This window comes from Anomaloglossus baeobatrachus, chromosome 5 (genome assembly GCF_048569485.1).
Source record: "Anomaloglossus baeobatrachus isolate aAnoBae1 chromosome 5, aAnoBae1.hap1, whole genome shotgun sequence".
Classification (NCBI taxonomy): Eukaryota; Metazoa; Chordata; class Amphibia; order Anura; family Aromobatidae; genus Anomaloglossus; species Anomaloglossus baeobatrachus.
Genome location: NC_134357.1, coordinates 15,127,927 through 15,146,929, shown reverse-complemented (window position 1 = coordinate 15,146,929; position 19,003 = coordinate 15,127,927). Strand labels below are relative to the sequence as shown.

Sequence of the window (19,003 nt, the reverse complement as noted above, 5' to 3'; positions counted from 1 at the left end):
TAATGGTCAGAGGTACAGCAGGTCATAATGGTCAGAGGGGCAGCAGGTCATAATGGTCAGAGGGGCAGCAGGTCATAATGGTCAGAGGGGCAGCAGGTCATAATGGTCAGAGGTGCAGCACGTCATAATGGTCAGAGGGGCAGCAGGTCATAATGGTCAGAGGTGCAGCACGTCATAATGGTCAGAGGCGCAGCAGGTCATAATGGTCAGAGGGGCAGCACGTCATAATGGTCAGAGGTGCAGCAGGTCATAATGGTCAGAGGGGCAGCAGGTCATAATGGTCAGAGGGGCAGCAGGTCATAATGGTCAGAGGGGCAGCAGGTCATAATGGTCAGAGGTGCAGCACGTCATAATGGTCAGAGGGGCAGCTTGTCATAATGGTCAGAGGGGCAGCACGTCATAATGGTCAGAGGGGCAGCACGTCATAATGGTCAGAGGGGCAGCAGGTCATAATGGTCAGAGGGGCAGCAGGTCATAATGGTCAGAGGGGCAGCACGTCATAATGGTCAGAGGCGCAGCAGGTCATAATGGTCAGAGGTGCAGCACGTCATAATGGTCAGAGGGGCAGCAGGTCATAATGGTCAGAGGTACAGCAGGTCATAATGGTCAGAGGGGCAGCAGGTCATAATGGTCAGAGGGGCAGCAGGTCATAATGGTCAGAGGGGCAGCAGGTCATAATGGTCAGAGGTGCAGCACGTCATAATGGTCAGAGGGGCAGCAGGTCATAATGGTCAGAGGTGCAGCACGTCATAATGGTCAGAGGCGCAGCACGTCATAATGGTCAGAGGCGCAGCAGGTCATAATGGTCAGAGGGGCAGCAGGTCATAATGGTCAGAGGTGCAGCACGTCATAATGGTCAGAGGGGCAGCACGTCATAATGGTCAGAGGCGCAGCACGTCATAATGGTCAGAGGGGCAGCAGGTCATAATGGTCAGAGGGGCAGCAGGTCATAATGGTCAGAGGTGCAGCAGGTCATAATGGTCAGAGGGGCAGCAGGTCATAATGGTCAGAGGGGCAGCAGGTCATAATGGTCAGAGGTGCAGCAGGTCATAATGGTCAGAGGGGCAGCAGGTCATAATGGTAAGAGGGGCAGCAGGTCATAATGGTCAGAGGGGCAGCCGGTCATAATGGTCAGAGGGGCAGCCGGTCATAATGGTCAGAGGGGCAGCAGGTCATAATGGTCAGAGGGGCAGCAGGTCATAATGGTCAGAGCTGCAGCCGGTCATAATGGTCAGAGGGGCAGCACGTCATAATGGTCAGAGGTGCAGCAGGTCATAATGGTCAGAGGGGCAGCAGGTCATAATGGTCAGAGGGGCAGCCGGTCATAATGGTCAGAGGGGCAGCAGGTCATAATGGTCAGAGGTGCAGCAGGTCATAATGGTCAGAGGCGCAGCAGGTCATAATGGTCAGAGGTGCAGCAGGTCATAATGGTCAGAGGTGCAGCAGGTCATAATGGTCAGAGGTGCAGCAGGTCATAATGGTCAGAGGCGCAGCAGGTCATAATGGTCAGAGGTGCAGCAGGTCATAATGGTCAGAGGTGCAGCAGGTCATAATGGTCAGAGGTGCAGCAGGTCATAATGGTCAGAGGGGCAGCACGTCATAATGGTCAGAGGTGCAGCACGTCATAATGGTCAGAGGTGCAGCAGGTCATAATGGTCAGAGGTGCAGCAGGTCATAATGGTCAGAGGGGCAGCAGGTCATAATGGTCAGAGGTGCAGCAGGTCATAATGGTCAGAGGTGCAGCAGGTCATAATGGTCAGAGGTGCAGCAGGTCATAATGGTCAGAGGGGCAGCAGGTCATAATGGTCAGAGGGGCAGCCGGTCATAATGGTCAGAGGGGCAGCACGTCATAATGGTCAGAGGGGCAGCACGTCATAATGGTCAGAGGGGCAGCAGGTCATAATGGTCAGAGGGGCAGCACGTCATAATGGTCAGAGGGGCAGCACGTCATAATGGTCAGAGGTGCAGAAGGTCATAATGGTCAGAGGTGCAGCAGGTCATAATGGTCAGAGGTGCAGCAGGTCATAATGGTCAGAGGTGCAGCAGGTCATAATGGTCAGAGGGGCAGCAGGTCATAATGGTCAGAGGGGCAGCCGGTCATAATGGTCAGAGCTGCAGCAGGTCATAATGGTCAGAGGGGCAGCACGTCATAATGGTCAGAGGGGCAGCAGGTCATAATGGTCAGAGGTGCAGCACGTCATAATGGTCAGAGGTGCAGCAGGTCATAATGGTCAGAGGTGCAGCAGGTCATAATGGTCAGAGGGGCAGCAGGTCATAATGGTCAGAGGGGCAGCAGGTCATAATGGTCAGAGGGGCAGCACGTCATAATGGTCAGAGGGGCAGCACGTCATAATGGTCAGAGGTGCAGCAGGTCATAATGGTCAGAGGTGCAGCAGGTCATAATGGTCAGAGGTGCAGCAGGTCATAATGGTCAGAGGTGCAGCACGTCATAATGGTCAGAGGGGCAGCAGGTCATAATGGTCAGAGGGGCAGCCGGTCATAATGGTCAGAGCTGCAGCAGGTCATAATGGTCAGAGGGGCAGCACGTCATAATGGTCAGAGGGGCAGCAGGTCATAATGGTCAGAGGTGCAGCAGGTCATAATGGTCAGAGGGGCAGCAGGTCATAATGGTCAGAGGTGCAGCAGGTCATAATGGTCAGAGGTGCAGCACGTCATAATGGTCAGAGGTGCAGCAGGTCATAATGGTCAGAGGTGCACCAGGTCATAATGGTCAGAGGGGCAGCAGGTCATAATGGTCAGAGGTGCAGCAGGTCATAATGGTCAGAGGGGCAGCAGGTCATAATGGTCAGAGGTGCAGCAGGTCATAATGGTCAGAGGTGCAGCAGGTCATAATGGTCAGAGGTGCAGCAGGTCATAATGGTCAGAGGGGCAGCAGGTCATAATGGTCAGAGGGGCAGCAGGTCCTAATGGTCAGAGGGGCAGCAGGTCATAATGGTCAGAGGGGCAGCAGGTCATAATGGTCAGAGGTACAGCAGGTCATAATGGTCAGAGGTGCAGCAGGTCATAATGGTCAGAGGGGCAGCAGGTCCTAATGGTCAGAGGGGCAGCATGTCATAATGGTCAGAGGGGCAGCACGTCATAATGGTCAGAGGGGCAGCACGTCATAATGGTCAGAGGGTCAGCACGTCATAATGGTCAGAGGTGCAGCAGGTCATAATGGTCAGCGGTGCAGCAGGTCATAATGGTCAGAGGTGCAGCACGTCATAATGGTCAGAGGGGCAGCAGGTCATAATGGTCAGAGCTGCAGCAGGTCATAATGGTCAGAGGGGCAGCACGTCATAATGGTCAGAGGGGCAGCAGGTCATAATGGTCAGAGGTGCAGCAGGTCATAATGGTCAGAGGTGCAGCAGGTCATAATGGTCAGAGCTGCAGCAGGTCATAATGGTCAGAGGGGCAGCAGGTCATAATGGTCAGAGCTGCAGCAGGTCATAATGGTCAGAGGGGCAGCACGTCATAATGGTCAGAGGGGCAGCAGGTCATAATGGTCAGAGGTGCAGCAGGTCATAATGGTCAGAGGTGCAGCAGGTCATAATGGTCAGAGGGGCAGCAGGTCATAATGGTCAGAGCTGCAGCAGGTCATAATGGTCAGAGGGGCAGCACGTCATAATGGTCAGAGGGGCAGCAGGTCATAATGGTCAGAGGTGCAGCAGGTCATAATGGTCAGAGGTGCAGCAGGTCATAATGGTCAGAGGGGCAGCAGGTCATAATGGTCAGAGGGGCAGCAGGTCATAATGGTCAGAGGGGCAGCACGTCATAATGGTCAGAGGGGCAGCACGTCATAATGGTCAGAGGTGCAGCAGGTCATAATGGTCAGAGGTGCAGCAGGTCATAATGGTCAGAGGTGCAGCAGGTCATAATGGTCAGAGGTGCAGCACGTCATAATGGTCAGAGGGGCAGCAGGTCATAATGGTCAGAGGGGCAGCACGTCATAATGGTCAGAGGGGCAGCAGGTCATAATGGTCAGAGGTGCAGCACGTCATAATGGTCAGAGGTGCAGCAGGTCATAATGGTCAGAGGTGCAGCAGGTCATAATGGTCAGAGGGGCAGCAGGTCATAATGGTCAGAGGTGCAGCAGGTCATAATGGTCAGAGGGGCAGCAGGTCATAATGGTCAGAGGGGCAGCAGGTCATAATGGTCAGAGGTGCAGCACGTCATAATGGTCAGAGGTGCAGCAGGTCATAATGGTCAGAGGTGCAGCAGGTCATAATGGTCAGAGGGGCAGCAGGTCATAATGGTCAGAGGTACAGCAGGTCATAATGGTCAGAGGTGCAGCAGGTCATAATGGTCAGAGGGGCAGCAGGTCATAATGGTCAGAGGGGCAGCAGGTCATAATGGTCAGAGGGGCAGCAGGTCATAATGGTCAGAGGGGCAGCAGGTCATAATGGTCAGAGGTGCAGCACGTCATAATGGTCAGAGGGGCAGCAGGTCATAATGGTCAGAGGTGCAGCACGTCATAATGGTCAGAGGTGCAGCAGGTCATAATGGTCAGAGGTGCAGCAGGTCATAATGGTCAGAGGGGCAGCAGGTCATAATGGTCAGAGGGGCAGCAGGTCATAATGGTCAGAGGGGCAGCACGTCATAATGGTCAGAGGGGCAGCACGTCATAATGGTCAGAGGTGCAGCAGGTCATAATGGTCAGAGGGGCAGCCGGTCATAATGGTCAGAGGTGCAGCAGGTCATAATGGTCAGAGGTGCAGCAGGTCATAATGGTCAGAGGTGCAGCACGTCATAATGGTCAGAGGGGCAGCAGGTCATAATGGTCAGAGGGGCAGCCGGTCATAATGGTCAGAGCTGCAGCAGGTCATAATGGTCAGAGGGGCAGCACGTCATAATGGTCAGAGGGGCAGCAGGTCATAATGGTCAGAGGTGCAGCACGTCATAATGGTCAGAGGGGCAGCAGGTCATAATAGTCAGAGGTGCAGCAGGTCATAATGGTCAGAGGGGCAGCAGGTCATAATGGTCAGAGGGGCAGCAGGTCATAATGGTCAGAGGTGCAGCAGGTCATAATGGTCAGAGGGGCAGCAGGTCATAATGCCCAGAGGGGCAGCAGGTCATAATGGTCAGAGGTACAGCAGGTCATAATGGTCAGAGGTGCAGCAGGTCATAATGGTCAGAGGGGCAGCAGGTCATAATGGTCAGAGGGGCAGCAGGTCATAATGGTCAGAGGGGCAGCAGGTCATAATGGTCAGAGGGGCAGCACGTCATAATGGTCAGAGGTGCAGCACGTCATAATGGTCAGAGGGGCAGCAGGTCATAATGGTCAGAGGTGCAGCACGTCATAATGGTCAGAGGGGCAGCACGTCATAATGGTCAGAGGCGCAGCAGGTCATAATGGTCAGAGGGGCAGCAGGTCATAATGGTCAGAGGTACAGCAGGTCATAATGGTCAGAGGTGCAGCAGGTCATAATGGTCAGAGGTGCAGCAGGTCATAATGGTCAGAGGTGCAGCAGGTCATAATGGTCAGAGGGGCAGCAGGTCATAATGGTCAGAGGGGCAGCAGGTCATAATGGTCAGAGGGGCAGCACGTCATAATGGTCAGAGGGGCAGCACGTCATAATGGTCAGAGGTGCAGCAGGTCATAATGGTCAGAGGTGCAGCAGGTCATAATGGTCAGAGGTGCAGCAGGTCATAATGGTCAGAGGTGCAGCACGTCATAATGGTCAGAGGGGCAGCAGGTCATAATGGTCAGAGGGGCAGCAGGTCATAATGGTCAGAGCTGCAGCAGGTCATAATGGTCAGAGGGGCAGCACGTCATAATGGTCAGAGGGGCAGCAGGTCATAATGGTCAGAGGTGCAGCAGGTCATAATGGTCAGAGGGGCAGCAGGTCATAATGGTCAGAGGGGCAGCAGGTCATAATGGTCAGAGGGGCAGCACGTCATAATGGTCAGAGGGGCAGCACGTCATAATGGTCAGAGGGGCAGCCGGTCATAATGGTCAGAGCTGCAGCAGGTCATAATGGTCAGAGGGGCAGCACGTCATAATGGTCAGAGGGGCAGCAGGTCATAATGGTCAGAGGTGCAGCACGTCATAATGGTCAGAGGTGCAGCAGGTCATAATGGTCAGAGGTGCAGCAGGTCATAATGGTCAGAGGGGCAGCAGGTCATAATGGTCAGAGGTGCAGCAGGTCATAATGGTCAGAGGGGCAGCAGGTCATAATGGTCAGAGGGGCAGCAGGTCATAATGGTCAGAGGTGCAGCAGGTCATAATGGTCAGAGGTGCAGCAGGTCATAATGGTCAGAGGGGCAGCAGGTCATAATGGTCAGAGGTGCAGCACGTCATAATGGTCAGAGGGGCAGCAGGTCATAATGGTCAGAGGTGCAGCACGTCATAATGGTCAGAGGGGCAGCACGTCATAATGGTCAGAGGCGCAGCAGGTCATAATGGTCAGAGGGGCAGCAGGTCATAATGGTCAGAGGTACAGCAGGTCATAATGGTCAGAGGGGCAGCAGGTCATAATGGTCAGAGGGGCAGCAGGTCATAATGGTCAGAGGGGCAGCACGTCATAATGGTCAGAGGGGCAGCAGGTCATAATGGTCAGAGGGGCAGCAGGTCATAATGGTCAGAGGTGCAGCACGTCATAATGGTCAGAGGGGCAGCAGGTCATAATGGTCAGAGGCGCAGCACGTCATAATGGTCAGAGGCGCAGCACGTCATAATGGTCAGAGGTGCAGCAGGTCATAATGGTCAGAGGTGCAGCAGGTCATAATGGTCAGAGGTGCAGCACGTCATAATGGTCAGAGGGGCAGCAGGTCATAATGGTCAGAGGTGCAGCACGTCATAATGGTCAGAGGTGCAGCAGGTCATAATGGTCAGAGGTGCAGCAGGTCATAATGGTCAGAGGTGCAGCACGTCATAATGGTCAGAGGGGCAGCAGGTCATAATGGTCAGAGGGGCAGCAGGTCATAATGGTCAGAGGTGCAGCAGGTCATAATGGTCAGAGGGGCAGCAGGTCATAATGGTCAGAGGTGCAGCACGTCATAATGGTCAGAGGTGCAGCACGTCATAATGGTCAGAGGTGCAGCAGGTCATAATGGTCAGAGGTGCAGCAGGTCATAATGGTCAGAGGGGCAGCAGGTCATAATGGTCAGAGGGGCAGCAGGTCATAATGGTCAGAGGTGCAGCACGTCATAATGGTCAGAGGTGCAGCAGGTCATAATGGTCAGAGGTGCAGCAGGTCATAATGGTCAGAGGGGCAGCAGGTCATAATGGTCAGAGGTGCAGCAGGTCATAATGGTCAGAGGGGCAGCAGGTCATAATGGTCAGAGGTGCAGCAGGTCATAATGGTCAGAGGGGCAGCAGGTCATAATGGTCAGAGGGGCAGCAGGTCATAATGGTCAGAGGGGCAGCCGGTCATAATGGTCAGAGGGGCAGCACGTCATAATGGTCAGAGGGGCAGCCGGTCATAATGGTCAGAGGGGCAGCAGGTCATAATGGTCAGAGGGGCAGCAGGTCATAATGGTCAGAGCTGCAGCAGGTCATAATGGTCAGAGGTGCAGCAGGTCATAATGGTCAGAGGCGCAGCAGGTCATAATGGTCAGAGGCGCAGCAGGTCATAATGGTCAGAGGTGCAGCAGGTCATAATGGTCAGAGGCGCAGCAGGTCATAATGGTCAGAGGTGCAGCAGGTCATAATGGTCAGAGGCGCAGCAGGTCATAATGGTCAGAGGTGCAGCAGGTCATAATGGTCAGAGGCGCAGCAGGTCATAATGGTCAGAGGTGCAGCAGGTCATAATGGTCAGAGGGGCAGCACGTCATAATGGTCAGAGGTGCAGCACGTCATAATGGTCAGAGGGGCAGCAGGTCATAATGGTCAGAGGTGCAGCAGGTCATAATGGTCAGAGGGGCAGCACGTCATAATGGTCAGAGGTGCAGCAGGTCATAATGGTCAGAGGCGCAGCAGGTCATAATGGTCAGAGGCGCAGCAGGTCATAATGGTCAGAGGTGCAGCAGGTCATAATGGTCAGAGGCGCAGCAGGTCATAATGGTCAGAGGTGCAGCACGTCATAATGGTCAGAGGGGCAGCAGGTCATAATGGTCAGAGGTGCAGCAGGTCATAATGGTCAGAGGGGCAGCACGTCATAATGGTCAGAGGTGCAGCAGGTCATAATGGTCAGAGGCGCAGCAGGTCATAATGGTCAGAGGTGCAGCAGGTCATAATGGTCAGAGGGGCAGCACGTCATAATGGTCAGAGGGGCAGCACGTCATAATGGTCAGAGGTGCAGCACGTCATAATGGTCAGAGGGGCAGCAGGTCATAATGGTCAGAGGGGCAGCCGGTCATAATGGTCAGAGGGGCAGCACGTCATAATGGTCAGAGGTGCAGCAGGTCATAATGGTCAGAGGTGCAGCAGGTCATAATGGTCAGAGGTGCAGCAGGTCATAATGGTCAGAGGTGCAGCACGTCATAATGGTCAGAGGTGCAGCAGGTCATAATGGTCAGAGGTGCAGCAGGTCATAATGGTCAGAGGGGCAGCACGTCATAATGGTCAGAGGGGCAGCACGTCATAATGGTCAGAGGGGCAGCACGTCATAATGGTCAGAGGGGCAGCACGTCATAATGGTCAGAGGTGCAGCAGGTCATAATGGTCAGAGGTGCAGCAGGTCATAATGGTCAGAGGTGCAGCAGGTCATAATGGTCAGAGGTGCAGCACGTCATAATGGTCAGAGGGGCAGCAGGTCATAATGGTCAGAGGGGCAGCCGGTCATAATGGTCAGAGCTGCAGCAGGTCATAATGGTCAGAGGGGCAGCACGTCATAATGGTCAGAGGGGCAGCAGGTCATAATGGTCAGAGGGGCAGCACGTCATAATGGTCAGAGGTGCAGCAGGTCATAATGGTCAGAGGGGCAGCAGGTCATAATGGTCAGAGGTGCAGCAGGTCATAATGGTCAGAGGGGCAGCACGTCATAATGGTCAGAGGTGCAGCAGGTCATAATGGTCAGAGGTGCAGCAGGTCATAATGGTCAGAGGGGCAGCAGGTCATAATGGTCAGAGGGGCAGCAGGTCATAATGGTCAGAGGTGCAGCAGGTCATAATGGTCAGAGGGGCAGCAGGTCATAATGGTCAGAGGGGCAGCACGTCATAATGGTCAGAGGTGCAGCAGGTCATAATGGTCAGAGGGGCAGCAGGTCATAATGGTCAGAGGTACAGCAGGTCATAATGGTCAGAGGTGCAGCAGGTCATAATGGTCAGAGGTACAGCAGGTCATAATGGTCAGAGGGGCAGCAGGTCATAATGGTCAGAGGGGCAGCAGGTCATAATGGTCAGAGGGGCAGCACGTCATAATGGTCAGAGGTGCAGCAGGTCATAATGGTCAGAGGTACAGCAGGTCATAATGGTCAGAGGGGCAGCACGTCATAATGGTCAGAGGGGCAGCAGGTCATAATGGTCAGAGGGGCAGCACGTCATAATGGTCAGAGGGGCAGCACGTCATAATGGTCAGAGGGGCAGCAGGTCATAATGGTCAGAGGGGCAGCACGTCATAATGGTCAGAGGGGCAGCAGGTCATAATGGTCAGAGGTGCAGCAGGTCATAATGGTCAGAGGGGCAGCAGGTCATAATGGTCAGAGGGGCAGCAGGTCATAATGGTCAGAGGGGCAGCAGGTCATAATGGTCAGAGGGGCAGCAGGTCATAATGGTCAGAGGGGCAGCAGGTCATAATGGTCAGAGGTGCAGCAGGTCATAATGGTCAGAGGGGCAGCAGGTCATAATGGTCAGAGGGGCAGCAGGTCATAATGGTCAGAGGTGCAGCAGGTCATAATGGTCAGAGGGGCAGCAGGTCATAATGGTCAGAGGGGCAGCAGGTCATAATGGTCAGAGGGGCAGCACGTCATAATGGTCAGAGGGGCAGCAGGTCATAATGGTCAGAGGTACAGCAGGTCATAATGGTCAGAGGTACAGCAGGTCATAATGGTCAGAGGGGCAGCACGTCATAATGGTCAGAGGGGCAGCAGGTCATAATGGTCAGAGGTGCAGCAGGTCATAATGGTCAGAGGGGCAGCCGGTCATAATGGTCAGAGGGGCAGCAGGTCATAATGGTCAGAGGGGCAGCAGGTCATAATGGTCAGAGGGGCAGCAGGTCATAATGGTCAGAGGGGCAGCCGGTCATAATGGTCAGAGGGGCAGCCGGTCATAATGGTCAGAGGGGCAGCAGGTCATAATGGTCAGAGGGGCAGCAGGTCATAATGGTCAGAGCTGCAGCCGGTCATAATGGTCAGAGGGGCAGCAGGTCATAATGGTCAGAGGCGCAGCAGGTCATAATGGTCAGAGGCGCAGCAGGTCATAATGGTCAGAGGCGCAGCAGGTCATAATGGTCAGAGGGGCAGCAGGTCATAATGGTCAGAGGCGCAGCAGGTCATAATGGTCAGAGGGGCAGCACGTCATAATGGTCAGAGGGGCAGCCGGTCATAATGGTCAGAGGTGCAGCAGGTCATAATGGTCAGAGGTGCAGCAGGTCATAATGGTCAGAGGTGCAGCAGGTCATAATGGTCAGAGGTGCAGCAGGTCATAATGGTCAGAGGGGCAGCACGTCATAATGGTCAGAGGTGCAGCACGTCATAATGGTCAGAGGTGCAGCAGGTCATAATGGTCAGAGGTGCAGCAGGTCATAATGGTCAGAGGGGCAGCAGGTCATAATGGTCAGAGGTGCAGCAGGTCATAATGGTCAGAGGGGCAGCAGGTCATAATGGTCAGAGGGGCAGCAGGTCATAATGGTCAGAGGTGCAGCAGGTCATAATGGTCAGAGGGGCAGCAGGTCATAATGGTCAGAGGGGCAGCAGGTCATAATGGTCAGAGGGGCAGCACGTCATAATGGTCAGAGGGGCAGCACGTCATAATGGTCAGAGGGGCAGCACGTCATAATGGTCAGAGGTGCAGCAGGTCATAATGGTCAGAGGTGCAGCAGGTCATAATGGTCAGAGGTGCAGCAGGTCATAATGGTCAGAGGGGCAGCAGGTCATAATGGTCAGAGGTGCAGCAGGTCATAATGGTCAGAGGTGCAGCAGGTCATAATTGTCAGAGGTGCAGCAGGTCATAATGGTCAGAGGTGCAGCACGTCATAATGGTCAGAGGGGCAGCAGGTCATAATGGTCAGAGGGGCAGCAGGTCATAATGGTCAGAGCTGCAGCAGGTCATAATGGTCAGAGGGGCAGCACGTCATAATGGTCAGAGGGGCAGCAGGTCATAATGGTCAGAGGTGCAGCAGGTCATAATGGTCAGAGGGGCAGCAGGTCATAATGGTCAGAGGGGCAGCACGTCATAATGGTCAGAGGGGCAGCACGTCATAATGGTCAGAGGGGCAGCACGTCATAATGGTCAGAGGGGCAGCAGGTCATAATGGTCAGAGGGGCAGCAGGTCATAATGGTCAGAGGGGCAGCAGGTCATAATGGTCAGAGGGGCAGCAGGTCATAATGGTCAGAGCTGCAGCCGGTCATAATGGTCAGAGGGGCAGCACGTCATAATGGTCAGAGGTGCAGCAGGTCATAATGGTCAGAGGTGCAGCAGGTCATAATGGTCAGAGGCGCAGCAGGTCATAATGGTCAGAGGCGCAGCAGGTCATAATGGTCAGAGGCGCAGCAGGTCATAATGGTCAGAGGTGCAGCAGGTCATAATGGTCAGAGGTGCAGCAGGTCATAATGGTCAGAGGTGCAGCAGGTCATAATGGTCAGAGGGGCAGCACGTCATAATGGTCAGAGGTGCAGCACGTCATAATGGTCAGAGGTGCAGCAGGTCATAATGGTCAGAGGTGCAGCAGGTCATAATGGTCAGAGGGGCAGCAGGTCATAATGGTCAGAGGTGCAGCAGGTCATAATGGTCAGAGGGGCAGCAGGTCATAATGGTCAGAGGTGCAGCAGGTCATAATGGTCAGAGGTGCAGCAGGTCATAATGGTCAGAGGTGCAGCAGGTCATAATGGTCAGAGGGGCAGCAGGTCCTAATGGTCAGAGGGGCAGCAGGTCATAATGGTCAGAGGTGCAGCACGTCATAATGGTCAGAGGTGCAGCACGTCATAATGGTCAGAGGGGCAGCACGTCATAATGGTCAGAGGGGCAGCACGTCATAATGGTCAGAGGGGCAGCACGTCATAATGGTCAGAGGTGCAGCAGGTCATAATGGTCAGAGGTGCAGCAGGTCATAATGGTCAGAGGTGCAGCAGGTCATAATGGTCAGAGGTGCAGCACGTCATAATGGTCAGAGGGGCAGCAGGTCATAATGGTCAGAGGGGCAGCAGGTCATAATGGTCAGAGCTGCAGCAGGTCATAATGGTCAGAGGGGCAGCACGTCATAATGGTCAGAGGGGCAGCAGGTCATAATGGTCAGAGGTGCAGCACGTCATAATGGTCAGAGGGGCAGCAGGTCATAATGGTCAGAGGTGCAGCAGGTCATAATGCACAGAGGGGCAGCAGGTCATAATGGTCAGAGGGGCAGCACGTCATAATGCCCAGAGGGGCAGTAGGTAACAGCAGCCACAAGGGAAGCAGGTCATAATGGCCAGAGGGGCAACAGGTAATAACAGCCACAGTGGCAGGAGGTCATAATAGTCAGAGGCGCAGCAGGTCATAACAGCTAGAGGACAGCAGGTCATAATGGCCAGAGAGGCAAGCAGGTCATAACAGCCACAGGGGCAACAAGCCATAACAGCCAGAGGGGCATCAGGTAATAGCAGCCAGAGGGACAGCAGGTCATATTGCCCAGAGGGGCAGCAGGTAATAGCAGCCACAAGAGAAGCAGGTAATAATGGCCAGAGGGGCAACAGGTAATAACAGCCACAGGGGCAGCAGGTCAGAACAGCCATAGAAGTAGCATGTCATAAAAGCCAGAGGGGCAGCATGTCATAACGGCCAGAGGGGCATCAGCAGGTAATAATGGCCACGGGGGCAGCAGGTCCTAACAGTCAGGGAGCAGCAGGTCATAGCAGCCAGAGGGGCAGCAGATCATAATATCCAGTGGGGAAGTCAGTCACAACAGCCAGAGGCAAAGCAGGTCATAATAGCTGAAGGCAAAGCAGGTCGTAACAGACGGAGGGGCAGTGGGTGAAAAAAGCTAGAGTGGCAGCAGATCCTAACAGCCAGAGGGACAGCAGGTCATAACAGCCAGAGGGGCAGCAGGTCATAACAGCCAGAGGGGCAGCAGGTCATAACAGCCAGAGGGGCAGCAGGTCATAACAGCCAGAGGGGCAGCAGGTCATAACAGCCAGAGGGACAGCAGGTCATAACAGCCAGAGGGGCAGCAGGTCATAACAGCCAGAGGGGCAGCAGGTCATAACAGCCAGAGGGGCAGCAGGTCATAGCATCCAGAGGGGCAGCAGATCCTAACAGCCAGAGGGACAGCAGGTCATAACAGCCAGAGGGGCAGCAGGTCCTAACAGCCAGAGGGGCAGCAGGTCCTAACAGCCAGAGGGGCAGCAGGTCATAACATCCAGAGGGGCAGCAGGTCATAACAGCCAGAGGGGCAGCAGGTCATAACAGCCAGAGGGGCAGCAGGTCATAACAGCCAGAGGGGCAGCAGGTCATAACAGCCAGAGGGGCAGCAGGTCATAGCATCCAGAGGGGCAGCATATCCTAACAGCCAGAGGGACAGCAGGTCATAGCATCCAGAGGGGCAGCAGATCCTAACAGCCAGAGGGGCAGCAGGTCCTAACAGCCAGAGGGACAGCAGGTCATAACAGCCAGAGGGGCAGCAGGTCATAACAGCCAGAGGGGCAGCAGGTCCTAACAGCCAGAGGGGCAGCAGGTCCTAACAGCCAGAGGGGCAGCAGGTCATAACAGCCAGAGGGGCAGCAGGTCATAACAGCAGCTCTATTAAGAGGGGCTCTATTAAGATGCTCTAAAGATGTTGGTGACAAAGGAGTGAATAATCCTGAGACTGCTGTAGTAATTTACAGTGGCATTTTGTGCTGAATTTTGGGATACCACTTATTATATTAGCCGTCTTCTGATTGGTCGGTTGTTCTTATGGGATTGGTTTATTGCAAATAGCAGAATGTTTCTAAATGTTGCTAATAAACCCAATTTACAATGAAGTCAGTAATTCTGATTGCAATTGTAGATAATTAGCTCTTACCTGTGATATGTAGATAAAGCACAGAGCTCTCCGAGCCCAGGTTGTTGTCCACTTGCATCAGGACTCTGAAGATGCCCACGCTCTGATAGATATGCTTGATACCATCCTCCGTGGCACTGAGGTTGGCATAGGAAGCCGCAATACCATCACCAAAGTCCACCTGAATGTTCGTTCTCTGGATGTCTCCCTAAAAAGAGAGAAACAATGTCAGTAAGGAATAAGAAAGAGGGGAGAGGCTACCTGTGTCTCCTCCAAGGAAAAGCCATGGGCTCTTCATATGAGGACTTGGTCAGGCTGGTGGTGGGACCAGTGGAGTGGAGCCTAAGAATTTGCTGAGTAAGGGACATCGGTGCTGAGGACTCAAAAAGGATGATAAATCCCCCAAAGACTGAGTCTTGTCTGCCGAGTGGTGAATTGCCAAAAAATCTTGTGACCAATTGTGGCTGTGATGCAGAATGGATTGAACGGCTAAAATGCCCAAAATAAGTGCCAAGAGCTGCCACAACTTTCAGGTAAGTAGTCAACGGAGAAAGAGAAATGTATTTTTGATGACCCTAATGGTTTCGGCCTAATGATCGTCGGTTTCTCTTCCATTGAGGGTTCCTCTGACCGCGTGTTGTGGATTCACAGCAACATCTTCCAAATGCAAATGCCGCACCTGGAATCAGTTCCAGACCTTTTACCTACTTAATGATGGATTAACAAGAGAATCACCCATGAAAGAGCATCTGAGATAATTTTCCAATTACTTTTGAACAGAATGGAACAAAAGGTTCCCTGCACTCTATTTCCTCTACGTGGACTAATATGGTAATGGCGTACACTAGAGATGTTGGAGCAGACAACGCTGATTCAAATTTTCACATTCTTAGCGCATGCGCAGAACAGTGAGCCATCAAATAGAGAGGCTTTACTGCATGAAGGGAATTTTACAACAGAAAGTTTATCTTCAGCCACTGACATGGAGCAGATCATCACATTCTTAGAGCATGTGCAGAACAGAGAGCTGCTGTACACATGTGCAGAACAGAGAGCTGCTGTACACATGTGCAGAACAGAGAGCTGCTGTACACATGTGCAGAACAGAGAGCTGCTGTACACATGTGCAGAACAGAGAGCTGCTGTACACATGTGCAGAACAGAGAGCTGCTGTACACATGTGCAGAACAGAGAGCTGAAGTGCGCATGTGCATAACAGAGAGCTGCTGTGCGCATGTGCATAACAGAGAGCTGCTGTGCGCATGTGAAGAACAGAGCAGCTGTGCGCATGTGCAGAACAGAGAGCTGCTGTGTGCATCTGCAAAACAGAGAGCTGCAGGGCGCAAGTGCAGAAAAGAGAGCTGCTGTGTGCATATGCAGAACAGAGAGCTGCTGTGTGCATGTGCCGAACAGAAAGCTGATGTGCGCATCTGCAGAACAGAGAGCTGCTGTGTGCAAGTGCAGAACAGAGAGCTGCTGTGCACATGTTCAGAACAGAGAGCTGCTGTGCGCATGTGCAGAACAGAGAGCTGCTGTGTGTATGTGCAGAACAGAGAGCTGCTGTGTGCATGTGCAGAACAGAGAGCTGCGGTGCGCATAAGCAGAACAGAGAGCTGCTGTGTGCATGTGCAGAACAGAGAGCTGCAGGGCGCATGTACAGAACAGAGAGCTGCAGGGCGCATGTACAGAACAGAGAGCTGCTGTGCGCATGTGCAGAACAGAGCTGCAGGGCGCATGTACAGAACAGAGGGCTGCTGTGCGCATGTGCAGAACAGAGAGCTGCTGTGCGCATGTGCAGAACAGAGAGCTGCTGTGTGCATGTGCAGAACAGAGAGCTGCAGGGCGCATGTACAGAACAGAGAGCTGCAGTGCACATGTGCAGAACAGAGAGCTGCTGTGTGCATGTGCAGAACAGAGAGCTGCTGTTTGCATGTAAAAAACAGAGAGCTTCTGTGTGCATGTGCAGAACAGAGAGCTGCTGTGCACATGTGCAGAACAGAGAGCTGCTGTGCGCATGTGCAGAACAGAGAGCTGCAGGGCGCATGTACAGAACAGAGAGCTGCAGGGCGCATGTACAGAACAGAGAGCTGCTGTGCGCATGTGCAGAACAGAGCTGCAGGGCGCATGTACAGAACAGAGGGCTGCTGTGCGCATGTGCAGAACAGAGAGCTGCTGTGCGCATGTGCAGAACAGAGAGCTGCTGTGTGCATGTGCAGAACAGAGAGCTGCAGGGCGCATGTACAGAACAGAGAGCTGCAGTGCACATGTGCAGAACAGAGAGCTGCTGTGTGCATGTGCAGAACAGAGAGCTGCTGTTTGCATGTAAAAAACAGAGAGCTTCTGTGTGCATGTGCAGAACAGAGAGCTGCTGTGCACATGTGCAGAACAGAGAGCTGCTGTGCGCATGTGCAGAACAGAGAGCTGCAGGGCGCATGTACAGAACAGAGAGCTGCAGGGCGCATGTACAGAACAGAGAGCTGCTGTGCGCATGTGCAGAACAGAGCTGCAGGGCGCATGTACAGAACAGAGGGCTGCTGTGCGCATGTGCAGAACAGAGAGCTGCTGTGCGCATGTGCAGAACAGAGAGCTGCTGTGTGCATGTGCAGAACAGAGAGCTGATGTGCGCATGTGCAGAACAGAGAGCTGATGTGTGCATGTGCAGAACAGATAACTGCTGTTCGCATGTGCAGAACAGAGAGCTGCTGTGCTCATGTGCAGAACAGAGAGATGCTGTGCGCATGTGTAGAACAGAGAGCTGCAGGGCGCATGTACAGAACAGAGGGCTGCTGTGCCCATGTGCAGAACAGAGAGCTGCTGTGCGAATGTGCAGAACAGAGAGCTGCTGTGCGCATGTGCAGAACAGAGAGCTGCTGTGTGTATGTGCAGAACAGAGAACTGATGTGCGCATGTGCAGAACAGAGAGATGCAGGGCGCATGTACAGAACAGGGAGCTGCAGGGCGCATGTACAGAACAGAGAGCTGCTGTGTGCATGTGCAGAACAGAGAGCTGCTGTGTGCATGTGCAGAACAGAGAGCTGCAGGGCGCATGTACAGAACAGAGAGCTGCTGTGTGTATGTGCAGAACAGAGAACTGATGTGCGCATGTGCAGAACAGAGAGATGCTGTGCGCATGTGCAGAACAGAGAGCTGCAGGGCGCATGTACAGAACAGAGGGCTGCTGTGCCCATGTGCAGAAGAGAGAACTGCTGTGCGCATGTGCAGAACAGAGAGCTGCTGTGCGCATGTGCAGAACAGACAGCTGCTGTGTGTATGTGCAGAACAGAGAGCTGCTGTGTGCATGTGCAGAACAGAGAGCTGCTGTGTGTATGTGCAGAACAGAGAGCTGCTGTGTGCATGTGCAGAACACAGAGCTGCTGTGCGCATAAGGAGAACAGAGAGCTGCTGTGCGCATGTGCAGAACAGAGAGCTGCAGGGCGCATGTGCAGAACAGAGAGCTGCTGTGCACATGTGCAGAACAGAGAGCTGTTGTGTGCATGTGCAGAACAGAGAGCTGCTGTGTGCATGTAAAAAACAGAGAGCTGTTGTGTGCATGTGCAGAACAGAGAGCTGCTGTGCGCATGTGCAGAACAGAGAGCTGCAGGGCGCATGTGCAGAACAGAGAGCTGCAGGGCGCATGTACAGAACAGAGAGCTGCTGTGCGCATGTGCAGAACAGAGCTGCAGGGCGCATGTACAGAACAGAGGGCTGCTGTGCGCATGTGCAGAACAGAGAGCTGCTGTGCGCATGTGCAGAACAGAGAGCTGCTGTGTGCATGTGCAGAACAGAGAGCTGATGTGCGCATGTGCAGAACAGAGAGCTGATGTGTGCATGTGCAGAACAGATAACTGCTGTTCGCATGTGCAGAACAGAGAGCTGCTGTGCTCATGTGCAGAACAGAGAGATGCTGTGCGCATGTGTAGAACAGAGAACTGCAGGGCGCATGTACAGAACAGAGGGCTGCTGTGCCCATGTGCAGAACAGAGAGCTGCTGTGCGAATGTGCAGAACAGAGAGCTGCTGTGCGCATGTGCAGAACAGAGAGCTGCTGTGTGTATGTTCAGAACAGAGAACTGATGTGCGCATGTGCAGAACAGAGAGCTGCAGGGCGCATGTACAGAACAGAGAGCTGCTGTGTGCATGTGCAGAACAGAGAGCTGCTGTGTGCATGTGCAGAACAGAGAGCTGCAGGGCGCATGTACAGAACAGAGAGCTGCTGTGTGTATGTGCAGAACAGAGAACTGATGTGCGCATGTGCAGAACAGAGAGATGCTGTGCGCATGTGCAGAACAGAGAGCTGCAGGGCGCATGTACAGAACAGAGGGCTGCTGTGCCCATGTGCAGAACAGAGAGCTGCTGTGCGCATGTGCAGAACAGAGAGCTGCTGTGCGCATGTGCAGAACAGACAGCTGCTGTGTGTATGTGCAGAACAGAGAGCTGCTGTGTGCATGTGCAGAACAGAGAGCTGCTGTGTGTATGTGCAGAACAGAGAGCTGCTGTGTGCATGTGCAGAACAGAGAGCTGCTGTGCGCATAAGCAGAACAGAGAGCTGCTGTGCGCATGTGCAGAACAGAGAGCTGCAGGGCGCATGTGCAGAACAGAGAGCTGCTGTGCACATGTGCAGAACAGAGAGCTGCTGTGTGCATGTGCAGAACAGAGAGCTGCTGTGTGCATGTAAAAAACAGAGAGCTGTTGTGTGCATGTGCAGAACAGAGAGCTGCTGTGCGCATGTGCAGAACAGAGAGCTGCAGGGCGCATGTACAGAACAGAGAGCTGCTGTGCGCATGTACAGAACAGAGAGCTGCTGTGCGCATGTGCAGAACAGAGCTGCAGGGCGCATGTACAGAACAGAGGGCTGCTGTGCGCATGTGCAGAACAGAGAGCTGGTGTGTGCATGTGCAGAACAGAGAGCTGCTGTGTGCATGTGCAGAACAGAGAGCTGCAGGGCAC

General features: G+C 53.7%; 1 protein-coding gene across 1 annotated transcript in view; it reads right to left on the bottom strand.

The window, feature by feature from the left end:
* The window catches only part of SORCS1 (sortilin related VPS10 domain containing receptor 1), an 807,859-nt gene that overhangs the window by 86,896 nt on the left and 701,960 nt on the right, over nucleotides 1-19,003 (bottom strand). Inside the window, 1 exon segment of the mRNA XM_075348232.1 lies at nucleotides 14,079-14,265. Coding sequence (XP_075204347.1) covers nucleotides 14,079-14,265 — 187 coding nt within the window.